The sequence below is a fragment of the Berghia stephanieae genome, chromosome 1 (genome assembly GCF_034508935.2).
Source record: "Berghia stephanieae isolate SIO BIC M18660-M18661 chromosome 1, UCSD_Bste_1.3, whole genome shotgun sequence".
NCBI lineage: Eukaryota > Metazoa > Mollusca > Gastropoda > Nudibranchia > Aeolidiidae > Berghia > Berghia stephanieae.
This window is the reverse complement of record NC_088360.1, coordinates 99488302-99507916: the sequence shown is the minus strand read 5'-3', so window position 1 is coordinate 99507916 and position 19615 is coordinate 99488302. Positions and strand designations below refer to the sequence as shown.

Below are 19615 nucleotides of genomic sequence, written 5' to 3'. Positions count from 1 at the left end.
TCGAACTCGGTACCTTTCGGGTACGAAGCAAAGACCATATTGCTGAACCACGCTATCCTAAATAGGTGGTATTTAAATGTCAAAAATTGAATTCATAGTCTACATAATGTTAAGCTTGTCTGCGTTTTATTCAGAATAATTGGTATAGATTTTCGCAGTGAAAAGCACTAAAATTGTCCATTACTGATTATTGTTATTAAAATTTCACTTATCAATTATTTCACATACTCTATCGTTAGTGACACATTATGTTATGAGATAGAATATAAAACTTGTCACTTCCGATAGAGCGTGAAGTCAACGACAATAATACCTGTTCGGTGGTATTACAATTTTTTTTTCGGACAGATGCAACACCGTTAACGACCAGGTACTCATTTTACACTTGAGTACGGTGAGAGAATGTGAGTAAAGAGCCTTTTTCCAAGGACTCAACTGTGCGCCGAGCAAAGATCGAACTCAGAACCTTCCGATCCAAAAGCGATTGTCATTCCACAAGATCACGAAAGCAAGAGGTGCCTAAATGAGCCAGTAAAATGGAGATAAAAATAAAGTGAGTAGATGTGACTCATAATATAAGGTCATAAACTCATATTTTGTGTTGTTCCCTTATTATATATATATATATGAGTCACTGGGTGGGGATCCTGACCTCCCATAGTGGGCAGAGAGGTACACACTGTGTCTTCTATCCCTTTATATCTGTTATCCAACATGCTCTCTGTCTGTGTCTCGGAATGAGATTACTTGGTTTTGTCCTGGCACTGGCCGGAGTCCTAGCTGGGAGGGAAACAGTCAAATGCATAGTTATTGTTTTTGGAGATGATATTTTTTTCATTGTAAATCATCTCTCTGTTATGTATTATTATTTTTCTTTTGAATGTATAATGTAGGCATTTGAGTGTGTTCCTCTTTGTTGGGATTTGTGCTAGTGTCTGGATGAGACTTGTAGGTTGTTTCAAACTAAGTACATTGGTGGTATGCTCTTGGAATAAGCATCTGATCCCTATTTGTTCTCAGTTCCCCTTTGTCTTACTTTTTCTTGGGTGCTTTAATTGTAATTCTATAGCTTTTTACTATCCCATTTTCTTCCTTTTTACTGGCGCTGATATAACCTAAATGTGTTGCAAGCGCCGTAAAACCCTTAAAAACAAAAACAAACAAACATATATGAGTCACATCTACTCACTTTATTTTTCTCTCCACAAGATCACGACATAGTCGCACGTTATATTAATTTTTGTTCATGAAGTTATCCAGTCTCACAGCTTTTAGCATCTTAGTATTCATCTCAAGGACACACAACGTGGATCCAAACCGGGATATCGCACTCACAAACCGAGACGTACTTACCACTACACCACTTTGCCGTTTAATTATAGATCCACATGACTGCTCAATATTTCAAGTACTAGATATGCATTTATTTGTTATTTGACATTAATAATACCCATTCCAATTTAATTAAAATGTAACAGCTTGCGGGACCAGATGTTGTGTACATTGAGTAGATATCAACACAGACATAAGCATATATTATTATCTAACATAAATTAAAAACCCTTTACATGATCAAATTGAAAATTATGCGAGTATTGATCAATAGTATATTATAGGCGAGTTGAGTTCACAAAGAATACGGATTAACCTCTATTAAGTATTTGCGCTAAGTTAATTTAATCATAACATTCCGTCAGCTGGATAAGACATACGAACACACAAAACTGTGTGTAACCTTGACCGTTTGTAGTCTGATGAATATAATTTAGTGAGAACTCCTCATAAAAATGACTGGATAAAAACAATAACAAAGGGCTGAGTCAGGTTTATTTCGTTCTATCTATAGATAGTATGCGCTTGGCGAAGAAGCTCATAACATTGCAATCAGGAAGTTTAACGGACCAACACACAAACTCTGTGTAACCATGAACGTTTACAGCCTGGTTAATACAGTTTAGTGACAGTTACTCATAAACGCGGATGGAAAAAGACAATAAAAAAGGCTTGAGTGTCGTCAACTTCGTTCTATCTAGAGATAGAATGCGCTTGGCTAAGAAGCTCACAACATTGCCATCCGGAAGTATAACGGACAAACACACAAAACTATGTGTAACGTGAACATTTTAGTCTGGATAATGCAGTTAAGTGAGAATTACTCATAAACGTGTAAGGCAAAAAACAATAACAAAGACCAGAGTGAGGTCAACTTCATTCTATCTATAGGCTGGTTCAGTTCACAAAAAGACTGATCAAACTATATAAATGAATGGTTTGCATTTTTATGAAATTATTTCATAGCAATATTAGTATGACACAATGGATTTCTGAAATCTTTCTTAGTTAGCAAGTAGTAGTAGCAGCAACAATAGCAGTAGTAGTAGTAGTAGTAGTAGTAGTAGTAGTAGTAGTAGTAGTAGTAGTAGTAGTAGTAGTAGTAGCAGTCAGCAGTAATGGTAGTAACAACAATAATACTAATAATACTAATAATAATAATAATAATAATAATAATAATAATAATAATAATAATAATAATAATAATAATAATAATAATAACGAAAGTTATAATAATAATAATAATAATAATAATAATAATAATAATAATAATAATAATAATAATAATAATAATAATAATAGTAGTAGTAGTAGTAGTAGTAGTAGTAGTAGTAGTAGTAGTAGTAGTAGTAGTAGTAGTAGCTGTTGTTGTTGTGCGAACTTCTGTACATTGAGCATGGTAGTGTTTATGGGACTATTCAAAGGGAAACAACCGAATAGAAAATTTAGACTTTAGTCATTTAATTATTGAAGAGTTATTGACACTTCTTCAGAAATCAGTTTTTTTATATTATACTTTAAATCTTGAGTTGACTTAAAGAGATCTGACGTCAAAATCCTAGAGAGTTAGCCCCTCTCCAACATGTATATTTTAATGACTGAATTTTCCAACACTTTAAATGAATAGCTGGTTCAGTTCACAAAAAGACTGATCAAACTCTATAAAACGAATGGTTTGCATTTTTATGAAATTATTTCATAGCAATATTAGTATGACACAATGGATTTCTGAAACCTTTCTTAGTTAGCAAGTAGTAGTAGCAGCAGTAGTAGTAGTAGTAGTAGTAGTAGTAGTAGTAGTAGTAGTAGTAGTAGTAGTAGTAGTAGTAGTAGTAGTAGTAGTAGCAGTCAGCAGTAATGGTAGTAACAACAATAATACTAATAATAATAATAGTAATAATAATAATAATATAATAATAATAATAATAATAATAATAATAATAATAATAATAACGAAAATTATAATAATAATAATAATAATAATAATAATAATAATAATAATAATAATAATAATAATAATAATAGTAGTAGTAGTAGTAGTAGTAGTAGTAGTAGTAGTAGTAGTAGTAGTAGTAGTAGTAGTAGTAGTAGTAGTATAAAAGTGCAGATATGTGGTCGTGTGGTATAGCAATCGTCTTCGGATCGGAGGTCCTGGGTTCGATTCTCGCTCTGAACGGCGCATAGTTGAGTCCTTGAATAAGGCTCTTTGCTCACATTCTCTCACCGTAACCATGTGTAAAATGAGTACTGGCCGTTAACAGCCTTATCACAATCGAAAAAAAAAAATGAATGTAATTTCGCCTAAAGGGCGTCGTGTTTGGTCCTCCATAGCAAGTGTTGGTGTTGGCTTGGGACCCCATGGAAAGCGCTTTGAACGAGTTAGTGGATATTTATATAAAATCTCAAGTGTTTGTAAAAGATTGTTTTAATACATCCCACCTGCTTGAATACTCCGAAAATAACATATACGACTGATTAATGTTCAAATAATATGTAAACTAGCTCAAACTTAAGAATCTCTCCCTCTCTCTCTCTCTCTCTCTCTCTCTCTCTCTCTCTCTCTCTCTCTCTCTCTCTCTCTCTCTCTCTCTCTTTCTCTCTCTCTCTCTCTCTCACGGCCACAGATGTATGGGACTCAATAATAATAAGGAAATCAAAGCCGCCCCCGAGTTGAATAAATTACGAAATGTGTATAGATAGAATGCGCTTGGCCAAGGAGTTCACAACATTGCCATCCGGAAGTATAACGGACCAACACACAAACTCTGTGTAGCCATGAACTTTTATAGTCAGGTTAATACAGTTTAGTGAGAACAACTCACAAACGCGGATGGCAAAAACAATAACAAAGGCCTGAGTGACGTCATCTGCATACTATCTATACAAGTCATGAAATTGGCGTCACTCAGCTGTTTATTATTATATTTAGACAGCCATTTTGATGATTAGTTCTCACAAGATTATGTAAATCAAGCTTTAAACGTTTAAGGTTCCACATCGTTTTGTTTGTTTGTATGTTATATCGTATCCATCGTTAACTGAGAGCCTGACACTGACCAAAACATGACGTCAAAATGCCAGTCTTTTGCCACAAAAGAAAACAAATCGTGAGTTGTATTCAATAGTTAACCAATGGGACCACTTGTTTCCATGAGCACTACTAACGACAACTCACTAGGCGGTGCAAAAACCAAATAATGACGTCAAAATGCCAGTCTTTTTGGGTTTCAGTGTCAGGCTATAACTTAACAATGGCTACGGTTACATCCGGCTGACGGAAGCTGTGAGTTTTTTATTTACCTACCAGCTTAACAACAATATTATGCATTTTCTGGGACCTCTTATTTTGTCTTTGTTTATGTAACGTCTTAGAGCACTTTGTAGATCTTGTGCGCTGTATAGAGTAATTATTACAGTTCATTGCATTTCATCCATTGCCTTACATTACGCCTGCTTCACTCTGACTGTAGCAATGAGTCGTATGAGTCATTTTATTTATGCTCAAATAAACAAATTTATGACTCAGAAATATGGAAAGTGATCAATGCTCCTTGCAAAAAAACAACAACTTCAAACCTTCACGAACAGATGTCTTCATAATGTAGATAGAATTAAGTTGACGTCACTCGGGTATTTGTTATTGTTTTTTACCATCCGCGTTTATGAGTAATTCTCACTAAGCTGTATAATCCAGACTATAAAAATTCATGGTTACACAGAGCTTTGTGTGTTGGTCCGTTATACTTCCGGATGGCAATGTTGTAAGCTTCTCGGTTAAGCGCATACTATCTATACTCGATATCATATGGCCCGAGCAAAATCAGGAATAAAGACATGTGGTTTCAAGCTGGGCAAGAGGGAATTAGCAAACAAATTTCAGGAAGAACATGGAGAATATATATATATAATAATAAATACAACAGGATTGCTATCGATATTGAGTATTGAATTCTGGGGTAACTATAGTTAGTAGTGTCGGTGCCATTAAGCGTACCATAAATGAAAGACTATATCAGATGGCCCGAGCAAAATCAGGAATAAAGACTTGTGGTTTAAAGGTGGGCGAGAGGAAATGGGAGCGATCTATATTCATGTTTTCGTCCAACCAGGTCATCAATCACATGATGCTGTCCAACTATTGGATATTTCTTAACAAATGATATTTAAAAAGCTGTGAACACTTTTCACTAAGTGAGTCACTTTGTGCGCATTTTGCAATGTGACCAATGACCTCGAGCACATGGAAAGTTAATATAGATCATGCCCATTAGCAAACAAATTTCAACAAAACATGGAAATAGATTGGTCCTACTTAAAGAAAACCAACAGACATTTCGAGACACGCTGTGTACTGGAACCCTCTGGGAAAAAGGAAGGTTGGGAGATCAAAGAAAACATGGAGAAGGTCTTGTGAGGAAGAGGTGAAGTTAGCTGGAATGTTCTTGTGAGAAATGAAGAAGAAGATGCAGAATAGAATACGGTGGAAATGTACTGTTGAAGCCCTAAAGAATGTTAAGGATTAAAAATTGTTTTAAAAATAAATAAATTGAGCTTTATATAGAGCAATATCCACTAAATGTGCTCAAAGCGCTTTACAAGGGGTCCCTGTCCAACAGCAACGTTTAACATTTAGGACGGGACATGACGCCTGTTAGGCGATGTTAATTTTTTTCGGACAGAGACAATGCTGTTAACGGCCAGGTACTCATTTTACACCTGAGTACTGTGAGGGAATGTGAGTAAAGAGCCTTCTCCAATGACTCAACTATGCGACGAGCGAAGCTCGGACCCAGGACCTTCCGATCCGAAAGTGAGTGTCATACCACAAGACCACATAGCGATAGAATGTTAGGGATTAAAAATGATAATGATGAAACATATTTATGTAACCCGTCGCCTCGAATCGGTACTATGTCAGGATGAATCAGCGCCAAAAAGCGGCTTTAAAGTAAAAACGATTTTTAAAAAAAATGAAATTATAGTTTATATCACTTTGAGAAACTAAGCCCATTGTCTTCCATTTAATATCATATACCTAACCCAAGATACAGATTTGTGACCAGTCATCTCTAAGCGGTATTATGTTGGGATGAACTCGATGCAAGAAATCGAATTTTTCGTCCCAGTTTTAAAACTCTGGGTTAAAATGTCGTCATTTTTGGAAAAGAATAAATACATATTTGTGACCCAACGTCTCAAAACGGTATTATGTCGGGATGAACCAGATGCTAAAAAGTCAAATTAAAGTGAAACTGGACAAAATTATGAATGATTGGTATTCAGCAACCTGAGATACTATATTCATTCTCCTCAATAAAGTTTATCAACTCAACTCAAGTCTGATATTTCTGGCTACAAATTTAATTTTCAGCATCTTAATCATCCCGACATAATACCGTTTTGAGGAGAGGGGTCACATTTTACATTGCAAAAGCCCCAATCTATTTCTTATATTTTTAATTGCAATTCACTTTTCACGTACTGATTTATCACCAGATGATACCTTTTTGAAACGGTGGGTCATATTTTTTAATAAAAATAGTATGTGCTTGGCTAAGAAGCTCATAACATTGCCATCCGGAAGTATAACGGACCAACACACAAAACTGTGTGTAACCATGAACGTTGATAGTCAAGTTAATACAGTTTAGTGAGAACTACTCATAAACGCGGATGGCAAAAAAAACAATAACAAAGACCTGAGTGACGTCATCTTCGAACTATCTATAGATAAATCGAAGTTGACGTCACTCAGGTCTTTGTTATTGTTTTTTGCCATCCGCGTTTATGAGTAATGCTCACTAAACTGTATTAACCCGACTATAAACGTTCATGGATACACACAGTTTTGTGTGTTGGTCCGTTATACTTCCGGATGGCAATGTTATGAGCTTCTTCGACAAGCGCATACTATCTATACGACTCTCAATAGATAGTATGCAGATGACGTCACTCAGGCCTTTGTTATTGTTTTTGCCATCCGCGTTTGTGAGTTGTTCTCACTAAACTGTATTAACCAGACTATAAAAGTTCATGGTTACACAGAGTTTGTGTGTTGGTCCGTTATACTTCCGGATGGCAATGTTGTGAACTCCTTGGCCAAGCGCATTCTATCTATAATATCAACTCTACTTTGAATAACACTAGACTGCTGTATGCAGTAAAAACAACCTAAAAACAACCTAATCATTTAGAATTGTGACCAGAAAACTCGCCCTTTACATTATATTAACCGATTAAAATATTAAAATGACCATTATCTTATCAAAAAAATATCATCCCTGGGACTTCCGGCTTTGTCCCATTCATTTGATATCGTTATCAATAATATCAATTCTATATTAAATAACACCAGAACAACCGTGTTATTTTGTAGTTGCAACATATTGTAATATTATGATAGCGTTGTGTTACAGTGACACGCTCGTACTTCAAAACAAGAGGAGAGTAAATCATTTCTGAAAAGGTGTGTGTATATTATACAGTACCAGAATAGCTGAAGAAGAAAAATACAAGAGAAAATCATTCCAAAACGATCGGCCTGTCAGTCTGTTCCGTACACACCTTTCCTGATTTATATCTAACACAATCGCTTTCTAAACTTGGGATATTACTACTTGAACAAAAGGAATGTATCGGAGAAAGAAAATTATAACTCTCTTGAGACGTCCAGATGCTGTGCACTTGGCTAAGAAACTCACAACATTGCCATCCGGAAATATACTTGCGATCAAAAGAAAGTATACACATTTAAAATCGTCGTTACTTTTTTATCCGTTGACGTAGGCTAATGATTTTCCACTCAGTTGCTTACCATTTTTCAGCTTTTCTGTGTACCGAAAGTTGATGTTTTTGTTTTTGACATGAAATTCGCTCACCACGTCGCGCACTTGCTAAAATGACCTTTTAGCCCCTTACTCTAGACATGAAGCGTGTAGATTAATTTGTATGCCATCCGTTTCTTCTTGAAACATTTTCAAGGCAGGAAAACACAATGCAAAAGACCATCCATTAATCTCGGCGATGCCACGACTTAGTTAAGAACAATATGCACGTGGTCATCTTCAAGCTGGACAGTCTGTGACCAGTGTCGCAAGAATGATTAATATCACAAGGAGAACTGTATGTTTGTTAGTCCCGTTTGTGTTATTTCAAATCGATCATATTCAAGCCCATCCCGTTCTCACAGCGTCTCGGTATTCCTTCAGGACTTCAGGAATAAATCTGGGTCCGACAACTCACTTTGCGGCGCTGCCCTGAGGCTGATGCAAAGTAAATATTTACGTTGCTCGCTTGAATCTTCACAATAATTACAGTGGTTTCATTTTCTATCAATTGAATTTTGACTTTTAGAAAACGGTTATGTGACAAAGGTATAGATAAATAAGGGCTTGATACCCGCACTTTAAGAGCCCGTATTGTCTGTTATCTGGATAATGGGAGGAAACAATGGGAGCGATCTATATTCATGTTTTCGTCCAACCAGGTCATCAATCACATCAATCACATTATGCGTGTTACTGTTTGAGCAATTGGATATTTCTTAACGAATGTAAACACGCAACTTTTTAAAAAAGTTATAAACATACCCCCATGTGTCAAGCTGAATAAAATGACCAATCGTGATGTAAGAGATTAAAAAAGCTGTGAACACTTTTCACTATGTGAGTCACTTTGAGCACAATTTGCAATGTGACCAATGGCCTCGAGCACATGGAAATTTAATATGCCCATTATGTTTATGTTTTGAATGCGTGTTTACCAATGATTGTTGTCAGACGCTAAACAATATTCAATAAAAAAGAAATTCTATAGATAGTATGCGCTTGGCTAAGAAGCTCATAACATTGCCATCCGGAAGTATAACGGACCAACACACAAAACTGTGTGTATCCATGAACGTTTATAGTCGGGTTAATACAGTTCAGTGAGCATTACTCATAAACGCGGATGGCAAAAAACAATAACAAAGACATGAGTGACGTCATCTTCGAACTATCTATTGAGGACAAGCCAGTTTAAGTTTATTTTCTTTTGTCAATCGTCACCTTGTATAGATAGTTCGAAGATGACGTCACTCAGGTCTTTGGTATTGTTTTTTGCCACCCGCGTTTATGAGTAATGCTCACTGAACTGTATTAACCCGACTATAAACGTTCATGGATACACACAGTTTTGTGTGTTGGTCATTTATACTTCCGGATGACAATGTTATGAGCATACTATCTATAGATAGAATGCGCTTGGCCAAGGAGTTCACAACATTGCCATCCGGAAGTATAGATAGTATGCAGATGACGTCACTCAGGCCTTTGTTATTGTTTTTGCCATCCGCGTTTGTGAGTTGTTCTCACTAAACTGTATTAACCAGACTATAAAAGTTCTTGGTTACACAGAGTTTGTGTGTTGGTCCGTTATACTTCCTGATGGCAGTGTTGTGAACTCCTTGGCCAAGCGCATTCTATCTATAACGGACCAACACACAAACTCTGTGTAACCATGAACTTTTATAGTCTGGTTAATACAGTTTAGTGAGAACAACTCACAAACGCGGCTGGCAAAAACAATAACAAAGGCCTGAGTGACGTCATCTGCATACTATCTATAGTTTTGTGAGATGATAGTTTCTAAATCCGGATTGTGGATGTTATGATTTTGTTTTAAACTATCAATTGGATTCAATAGTCTGATGTCACGTCGCCCAGCAACGGCGAGCAGCTTGGTTCTAAACAAAGAAAATCGGTAATTTTTATTCTTCATGCTGGCTAGAACTTTTCATATGTCATGTGATCAGAATGTGTAAAAGTCAAAACATCATATTTATAATGTTTTTCTCCCCTGGATACTTTTATGCTCGTCAGAGAAATATTTCATAAGGGCGTCCGTTCTTGTTCCGATAGTTTAGAGCCAGTTATTAAGTTACTATGCGTCATCACGAGGGAAGTGACGTCATGACTGTTGAAGCCTATTATATTCTGACAGTAGAGTTAACGATGTTGAAGCGTATTGTCGCGTAAATTTTGTTTGTTTATTTTTTGGTTTAAGAGATTTTACGACGCTAACGATAACCGCAGGTCATTTCAGCGCTAGTAAATAGAAAGGTGGTCGGGGAAAATTTAAAGCTCTGAAGTTAAAAGCACCAAAGAAAAGGTCCGATAAAAGGGATTAGTTCAAAAAAGGGAACAGACTTTTCCACAACTTCATAGATGTACCTATCTTGTTATTGTTTAAAAGTCCCATTCAGGTACAAGCAGTGGATCCCGCTATGAAAGATACACTCAAAATGGATACAAAGTAAAATACGGTTTGAAATCTTCTTCTTCTAGGTTCCATGCCTGGTCCAGGCTTCGGATACTGCATGAATTATCTCTCTCCATTCCTCCCTGTCTCTTGCTTTTTCAAACAGCTCTTGGATTGTTAGGTTGGTGAAGCCCTTCAGTTGGTCTATGAGTGTTTTTCTTTGTCTCCCCCGGGCGCGTTTACCAGGTATTTTTCCACAACTTGCCAGGTATTCATTCTTATCTTTCCTTACTATGTGTCCGAAAAAGGATAGTTGTCGATCCACTATAATAACAACTCCTAAAACGCATAAGAGAGAGAATGAGTGAGGGAGAGAGAGCGAGAGATAGATAGATATATATATAGATAGATAGATAGATAGATAGATAGATAGATAGATAGATAGATAAAGAGAGATAGATAGAAAGATAGATAGATAGATAGATAGATAGAGAAAGAGAGAGGGGGGGAAGAGAAATAAAGAGAGAGAAGGAGAGGGGGAGAGAGAGAAAGAAAGAAAGAGAGAGCGAGAGAAAGAGAGGGGAGAGAGAGAGAAGGAAAGAACAAAAAAAAAAAAAAAAAAGAGAGAGAGAGAGAGAGAGAGAGAGAGAGAGAGAGAGAGAGAGAGAGAGAATTTACAAGGGAAAAACTATCATCTCTTATAAATAGGAACTATAAATTTGACTGCTTCCCTCTCAGCCTGGGATGCCAGCCAGGAGATGGAAAAAACCGAGCAATCTCAATTCAGAGCGAAGACAGAGACCAACTTAGTAATGGGAAACAGGTAAGAGGGATAGAAGACATTAAAAGTGACCTCTTTGTCCGGCATGGGAGTTTGATGACCTATTCCAGCACGTTCATTTTGACCAATCATCAAGCTGCAGAGTTTGTAGGAGCCATCGTAAAGTTATAGCCTGACACTGACCAAAAATGACGTCAAAATGCCAGTCTTTTGCCACAAAAGAAAACAATTCGTGAGTTGTATTCAATAGTTCAACCAATGAAATAATTTGTTTCCATGAGCACTACTAACGGCAACTCACTAGACGCTACACAAACCTAATAAATGACGTCAAACTGTCAGTCCTAGAGGGTTCTAGTGTCAGGCTATATTATGTTAACGATGGCTACGGTTTGTACCACAGCCATCTTGAGTACTTGCCTGTCACCCAAACGGGCATCACTCACAATTTTAACACAGGTTTTTGTTTTTTCGTGCGTCGTCGGGATTCGCGAGTGAATTTTGTCAGAAACAAGTCGAAATATTGTTAAAAACACTCACAAACTGTGGGGCTGAACGTAGCCATTGTTAACTATGGCCTGACACAAGAACCTACTAAGACTTATCGTTTGACGTCATTTTTTAGATTTTTGCACCGCCTAGTGAGTTGACGTTAGTAGTGCTTGAGGAAACAAGTGATCCCATTGGTTAAACTATTGAATATAACTCACGATTTGTTTTCTTTTGCGGTCAAAAACTTGTATTTTGACGTAATTTTTGGTCAGTGTCAGGCCGTAGCCATCGTTATGTTATAGCCTGACAATGAAACCAAAATAGACTGGCATTTTGATGTCATTATTTGGGTTTTGCACCGCCTAGTGAGTTGTGTGGCCTTCGTAAAGTTATAGCCTGACACTGAACAAAAAATGACGTCAAAATGCCAGTCTTTTACAACAAAAAACAAACAAATCGTGAGTTGTATTCAATAGTTCAACCAATGAAATAACTTGTTTCCATGAGCACTACTAACGACAACTCACTAGGCGGTGTAAAAACCAAATAATGGCGTCAAAATGCCAGTCTTTTTGCCAGGCTGAACGAGCCGGCTGCTTGGCATGTAAAATAAGTTATGGTTCGCACCACAGACTTCTTGAGTCGACAAGGAAAAATTGTGCGCCCTCCATTTTTGAACATCGGTCACTAATTTATTTACTTCGATGATTCAATTAAAATATGGGATTTGTGACACATAGCAATTGTTTTATAAACAGTGAAATAGATGAAGCTGACTTCAGTTATGAGACAAGTTTCGTGGTTGGTTCTCACTATAATATTATCTCAACAATTTAAGGTGACGCATAGTTCTGTGTATTGGTAGCATTGATGAAGCGTGTAGAACATGTGAGTATTTTACTCGAAACGCAAACCTCCGATAGTAATACCTGTGAAGCTCGCTTAGTTAACCCTCTCCTTACCAGCCATTTTCAGATTTTTCCCCAAACTTCACACCCACCCATCACAATAACAGACATTTTTTACTCAAACAAAAAAGTTCATTCTGTACGTACTACTGTTCGGCAATAAGTGCTCTATTAATACAGAATGTCAAGTTTTTATAGCTATGGCAAAAATAAATTAAATCTGGATGAGAAAAGAGACGGTTGCATCGTAACAAATGTGACGATTTTCCAATAGTTCGTAAGGAGAGGGTCAAGCTACCACTGCCATTGTTTATAAAACAACATCTGTTCTGACTACCAGAACCAGGTTAAGCGGCTTGATCATTGTCTGGCCACCATAATAGATATTGATACTATGTGTAACCTTGAACATTTATCGACTGATCAATCTAGTGAGTACTTACTAATCATAATAACGGCTGTCTAAAAACAATAACAAAGAGCTGAGTGACCTCAATTTCATTCTTTCAATATGACAAATTATGACTGGGTAATTTCCATCTTCATAATTCATTCTCATTAATTTCTAGGGAATAGGAAATGCATTATTTATGACTTGCTAAAAACAAGCCTGTGGGAGGAAACCAACAATCAGTTAATTCTCCTTTCTCCCAACACAAAACGAAACGAACAAAAAAAAAAACATTGAAAAAATTGACTCAGTTGGTAGAGCACTCGCTTCACACGCAAAGGGACCGAGTTCGAGCCTGGGTTCGAGTCGAGACTTTTTTTTCTGACCTCCCTGTACACCCAGCAGTGATTGGATAGCTGGGTCTTTTAGATCTGTCGGAAAGTACTTTTCGAAAGACTAGCGTCTTATCAAAAAGGTAGCAAGCAATTGCTATTGTCCATCTCACCTTATAGAAACCGTTTTTCCGAGTACTGTAGATTTTAGATTGCAGCCCGTGTGACACACAAAATAATTGGGAATAATGCATATTATTTGGAGAACATATTTTTGATAGGCAGATATTATGTAAGTGAAAATAGCTATGAAGTGAATGCTTTTGTTCCCAAATCCAGTCCATAAATTGGTTGCAAAATAATAATTAATTACAAAGATCTACATAAAAAGAAATTGTATCTCATTGTTGTGGTTTTTTTTGTGTTTATGGGTTGTTTGATTTGTGAGTTATGTTCAGTTGCATAAATAATCAAAAGATAACTTGAGCTTTGATATGGAGCAATAACCACTAAACGTGCTAAAGCGCTTTACAAGGGGTCTTTAACCAAAAGCAACAATTAACATGTAGACCCATTCGAACCCGAGATATGAAATGATCTCACTCTGTCTCTAAATTTTCGAGCGTTATAGATATTTTTAAAGACATATTATCTTTCTGTAAATACTTGATTGAATTCTTAAATGCTTTTATGTGACTAAGGAGGTCCCGATCGATAGCTCAGTTGGTAGAGCACTCGCTTCACACACGCAAAGGAGCCGAGATCGATCCCGGGTTCAGTCGAGATTTTCTCTGATCCCCCTGTCCACCCAGCAATAAATGGATAGCTGAGCTTTGATAGATTTGGCAGCAGCTTCTTATGGTTCACACTATTATGTTAAGACGATCGACCCAATCAGCAAAGTCCGGTCCGCATTCGTGCACCGTCGCGAACCCGCCCGGTAGCATCGTCACAACACACCTTTCGACTAGATGCTCTGCCGTTTCGGGTTCTTGCCCACAGCGTGGACATAAAGGACAGGAAGTTAGACCCCACTGATGTAACGCACCGGCCGTTAGGCAGCTCCTCGACCGAAGCCGATTCGCAGCTACCCAGTGTCTCCTCTTACTGGTATCAAAGCCTGGCAACTTCTCACCAAGCTTAGAGGAGTGTAGGTCCCCGCCCCCACGAGGGATTGAATTCGTCCAAACCGACTTCCATCTCGTATGTGCAGCTCTGTCCGTAGTCAGGGATTCTGCGTACAAGGGTTGCCGGGACTTATTTCGGCTCGAAACGGGGGCACCGTTCATTATGCGCATGAGAGGGGTATCCCCATTCCCTCTCTCTTTGATCTTACTCAGCCAGTTTCCCGTAATGGTCTCCCTCCGGACATCGGGGGGCTGGATCGCTGCCATCACCGGGCCCCATTCTCTAGGGGTTGTTGCTAGCGTTCCCGACACTATGTGCATCGACTTGCGAAGTTTTACATCCACCTTCTCAACGTTTCTGCTTCTACCCCACACTGGAGCGCAATACTCCGCGGTGGAATAGCATAGTGCCAGGGCGGATGTTCTCAGGAGCGCTTGGCTAGCGCCCCAAGTCGATCCCGCCAGCTTCCTCAGAAGACTGTTCCGCTTCTCTATCTTCCGGGCAACCCCTTCGAGATGAACCCGATAGGTAAGGCTGCGATCCAGCGTCACCCCTAGGTATTTTGGACGCGGCTCATATGGGAGTGGCTGGTCCCCGACTAGGACATTCAGTTTACGGGTGTGCCAACCACTGCATAAGTGAAATGCAGTGGCCACGGTTTTTGAAGTGTTCATCTTCAGGTACCACTTGTCAAAGTAGGATTTGAGTCTGGTGACGTCCTCGCTGAGTACGCTCTCGAGACGGGTCCACACTTTACTCTGAGTAACGAGTGCCCAGTCGTCTGCGTATCCCAGCCTCAGGGAGGAAGTGTTCGGCATATCGCTAATGTAAACGTTAAACAACATTGGCGCAAGTACCGACCCCTGAGGGACCCCATTCTTCAATTTCCTAACTTTGCTCGTGGCGTCTCCCAGCGCGACGTGGAATTGCCTTTCCCCTAAGATCGAAGAGAACAACTTCAAGGTCTTTTTGCACCTTATGATTTTTGCAAGTTTGAGCATTAACCCATCGCACCAGACCGTATCGTACGCCGCTGATAGGTCTATAAACACAGCACCTGTTTGCTGTTTTCTCTCGAACCCGTGCTCAATATGCTCTGTAAGGGCAATGACCTGCTCCGTGGTGCACCTCCCTTCCCTGAAGCCTGCCTGCTCAGGTGGCAGGGCAGCGTCTAGGACCGGCCCCCATCGGTTTAATAGAACACGCTCCAACAGTTTGTAGAGACAGCTCAGCAGCGATATGGGTCTGTAACTGTCTGCCTCCTTCGCCGGCTTCCCTGGCTTCAGGATGGCAACTATCTTCGCATGCTTCCACACTTGTGGAAGCTTTCCGTTTGCAAGGATGTCAGACATTGCCTCTGCTAGCCAGGCCCGTGCCCTGGGGCCCAGATGCGTCACCATATCGGGATATACACCATCTATCCCAGCTGCTTTACCGTTCTTCACTTCGCTAATGGCTGCACCCACTTCTCGGGGACTGAACGGGGCCGTCCAGTCCGACTCCTCCGCAGGTAGCGAGTCCAAAATCGTACGGTACGCCTTGCGGACACCGCGCTCAAAAGCCTGATTAGGGACCCGCTTGCTACGGTTCTTAATATTCTTGGCAATTGTGTCTGCCTCGCATTCCGGTGCAGCCTTCGCGAAATTCCGATCTGGGTCCAATTTCTTTATCAAACGCCAAGCGTGGCGGCTGGAGTGTGTTAAGTCGAGACTTTCCACGGTCTCCTGCCACCGTTGCTTCCTTCCCTCTGCCAGAGACTGGAGTAGTCTATCGGCTGTGTCCTGGGACTGGGTCTGCTGGTACTCTCGGTACAGCTCTTCCGACTCTGCTGTCCAGCAAGGGGTGTAGAATTTCCGTTTGCCCCGTGGAATAGAGCGTTGAGCGCTCTTAACCAGTAGCCTACTAAATCTGGTTATATTCTTGGACTTGGGAGGAATGGCAGGGCAGACCTGCTCGATATAGGAACTGAATTCCTCCCAGTCAGCCTTCCTGAAATTCCATCTGCAAAGTGGGAGAGACTGCACCCTCGGTATTGTCACCCCAGCTGTGACAAGAACCGGCCTGTGCTGGCTATGCGGGAAGTCCCCGAGGACTGTCCGCTTCACCTGCAACGGTTCACCGTTCGCGCCTTTCGTTACGAGGGTGAGGTCTGGAGTATACTCCTTCTTATGGCGGGTACCCCGGAAGGTACCCTTGGCTGTAGGATCGTACACTAGGTGTAGATCATTACAGTCCATCCATGAGCGGAGTTGTCTTCCTGCCTCGTTGCAGTCTCGGTAGCCCCATTCGTGATGGTGGCTATTAAAGTCTCCCAGACAGATGGAAGGATGGCTGACCACCGGTACCGGTGGTGTAGTCCAAGTCGCTCTAGGTGGTTTGTAAATATTATGCAAACACAGTCCACCTACTTCCACGGAAATTCGGTTCACCCCATTGCTGTCCGTTACGCTCTCAATGACCCTTACCTTCGATGGCTCTTTAGCGTAAACGCTAACCCCTCCTTTGAGCCTCGAAGTGTCCTCGCGTTGGACCACCGTATAGCCTGGGATCTGGAATCGGGAAGATTGCGCGCCTGAATAAAGGTGGGTCTCCTGTAAAAGGAGGATATCAACGCAATGAACGGCCAGTAGCTTTGATAAAAGCTCATTTTTTGCCATACTCTGGCTCTCGACGTTCAGGGACAATATACGCGTCAGTTCGCCATCCCCGCCGTCGCATTTTCCAATCGGCAGGCCGCGAATCGATTGATGCATGGGACGTTTGCTTTTTTCTCGGACGTGCCGACGACCCGGGCGACACGAACGCGGTATTATTTGGCTAGGCGGCAGACCGCTTCGCCATTGACGGGACTGTTTGGGACTCGACATAAGGACAATAGTGTGGCGCCCGGGATAGGGCTGCTATTCGGGCACCGGGTTTGGATCAAATTTAGTCACACACCGGGGCGAGCAGCTCATGTGGCTCGTTGGCTCGATACCCGGGATGGTCTCGTGACGGTCGACCGGGATTTACACCTTTGCCCTCCCGTGTGCCTCAAGCCCCCTCACCAACTGCAAGGTAAAGATCCACGAGGGGGATAGATCTGGCGGACGGAACTTTGCAATAGACTAGCGTCCTATCCAAAGGATAGCAAGCAATTGCTATTGTCTGTTTCACGTTATAGAAACCGGGATAAACTCCAGCTCCATGGGTTTCAGCTCCAGTTTTTTCCTGGAATAGACCCTAAACATAAATTCTCTCTATGGTATAATAACGCGACTTATGTTTGTTTGCTGTTTGATTAACTCAGTCTCATAAGCCAGTACATGTTTTTGACACTTCTCTATAGATAGAATGAAGTTGACGTCACTCTGGTCTTATTGTTTTTTGCAATCTACGTTTATGAGTAATACTCACTAAACCGTATTAACCAGATTACAAAAGTTCATGGTTACACATAGTTTTGTGTGTTGGCCCGTTATACTTCCGGATGGCAATGTTGTGAACTCCTTAGCCAAGCGCATACTATCTATACTCTATTTTTCGCATCATTCCCGGTACTGACTTTACCTCATATTTGTGGCCAATCTTGGGGTTAATTATTTTTCCTGTTGATGGAGAATACATACAATTTCTGACATTCTCCAAGAGACTCCAAGTTCTTAATTCTTATAATTTTATTCTAACTCGCTTTTTTTTAGTCCAATTCATTCCGACAGAATACCCATATATAGATAGTTCGAAGATGACGTCACTCAGGTCTTTATTATTGTTTTTTGCCATCCGCGTTTATGAGTAATGCTCACTGAACTGTATTAACCTGACTATAAACGTTCATGGATACACACAGTTTTGTGTGTTAGTCCGTTATACTTCCGGATGGCAATGTTATGAGCTTCTTAGCCAAGCGCATACTATCTATAGGACCGTGGGTCATATTGTTCTCATAATACTTTGGGAATCTGTGGGGGTTTTTTCAACTACAATTATTGAGTGAATGCGTCTACTATCTGTTTCGTCCCCTGATCATTGACTGTTCGATAACAACTGGAGTCCACTAATAATAATAATAATAATAATAGAACAAAACCGTGGCTGTTTGCTGCCTGTGTGTTGTGTGCTCTGTGGCCTTTGTTTACTCGTAAAAGAAAACCCCAAACTCTTTCAAATATTGTTTTCATGCGAGTTTTCACTATGTTGGACACAACTAAGGGACACAACTCATGGCAGACGCATTCCCCTATTAACAATTAGATTGACTTTAAAACCCATAGCACGTTTGTTATTCTTTTCCAAAATAAAACACAAACATGGACGGCTCAACCAGAATCACAACTTCACTCTTTAATTTTCAATTTCAAAAAAAAAAAAAAAAGAAGAAGGAGAAAAATGAAAATAAATTACATTCTACTCACCTAACAAATCTTTCTTTCGCCTGTGATGTGACGACACAGTTGAAAAAACATGCAAGAAAAGTCCCATACAATACACAAATGTAGACAACTCGAGCCATTGCTATTGTGTTGTGTTCATGCAACAGGAGTGCTTATCGTCAATTGATTGATATAACTATGTGCTCACGGTGATTTCAATCACTATCCTACTGTGTTACGACTTGCAAATCTCCCAGTCAAAACACAACGGTAGAAAAACAAAATGAATTAATTAATAAAAGAGGCAATAATATTACGCCTCTCTCTCTCTCTCTCTCTCTCTCTCTCTCTCTCTCTCTCTCTCTCTCTCTCTCTCTTGTACCCTGTAACATCTCAATTATTCACTATTACATTTCTCATAAATAATCTTTCTAATCGTCGATCTCTCTCCTTTCTTTACCTGAGTGTAATTTTTCCCTCTATCAATTTCAATGTATCTCTGATTACCCTTCTTCTTCTTCTTCTTCTTCTTCTTCTTCTTCTTCTTCTTCTTCTTCTTCTTCTTCTCCTTCTTCTTCTTCTTCTTCTTCTTCTTCTTCTTCTTCTTCTTCTTCTTCTTCTTCTTCTTATTCCTCCTCCTCCTCATCCTGGTCATCATC

The 19615-nt window shown here is 39.7% G+C and overlaps 1 protein-coding gene across 1 annotated transcript in view; it reads right to left on the bottom strand.

The window, feature by feature from the left end:
- Positions 1 to 19156, bottom strand: part of LOC144962533 (glycine receptor subunit alpha-2-like) — a 213304-nt gene extending 194148 nt beyond the window's left edge. The window contains exon 1 of the mRNA XM_078895547.1: positions 18999 to 19156. Within this exon, the coding sequence (XP_078751673.1) occupies positions 18999 to 19096 (98 nt within the window). The 5' untranslated portion in view covers positions 19097 to 19156. The remainder of the gene's footprint in view (positions 1 to 18998) is intronic.
- Between the last annotated feature and the right edge of the window lie 459 nt (positions 19157 to 19615).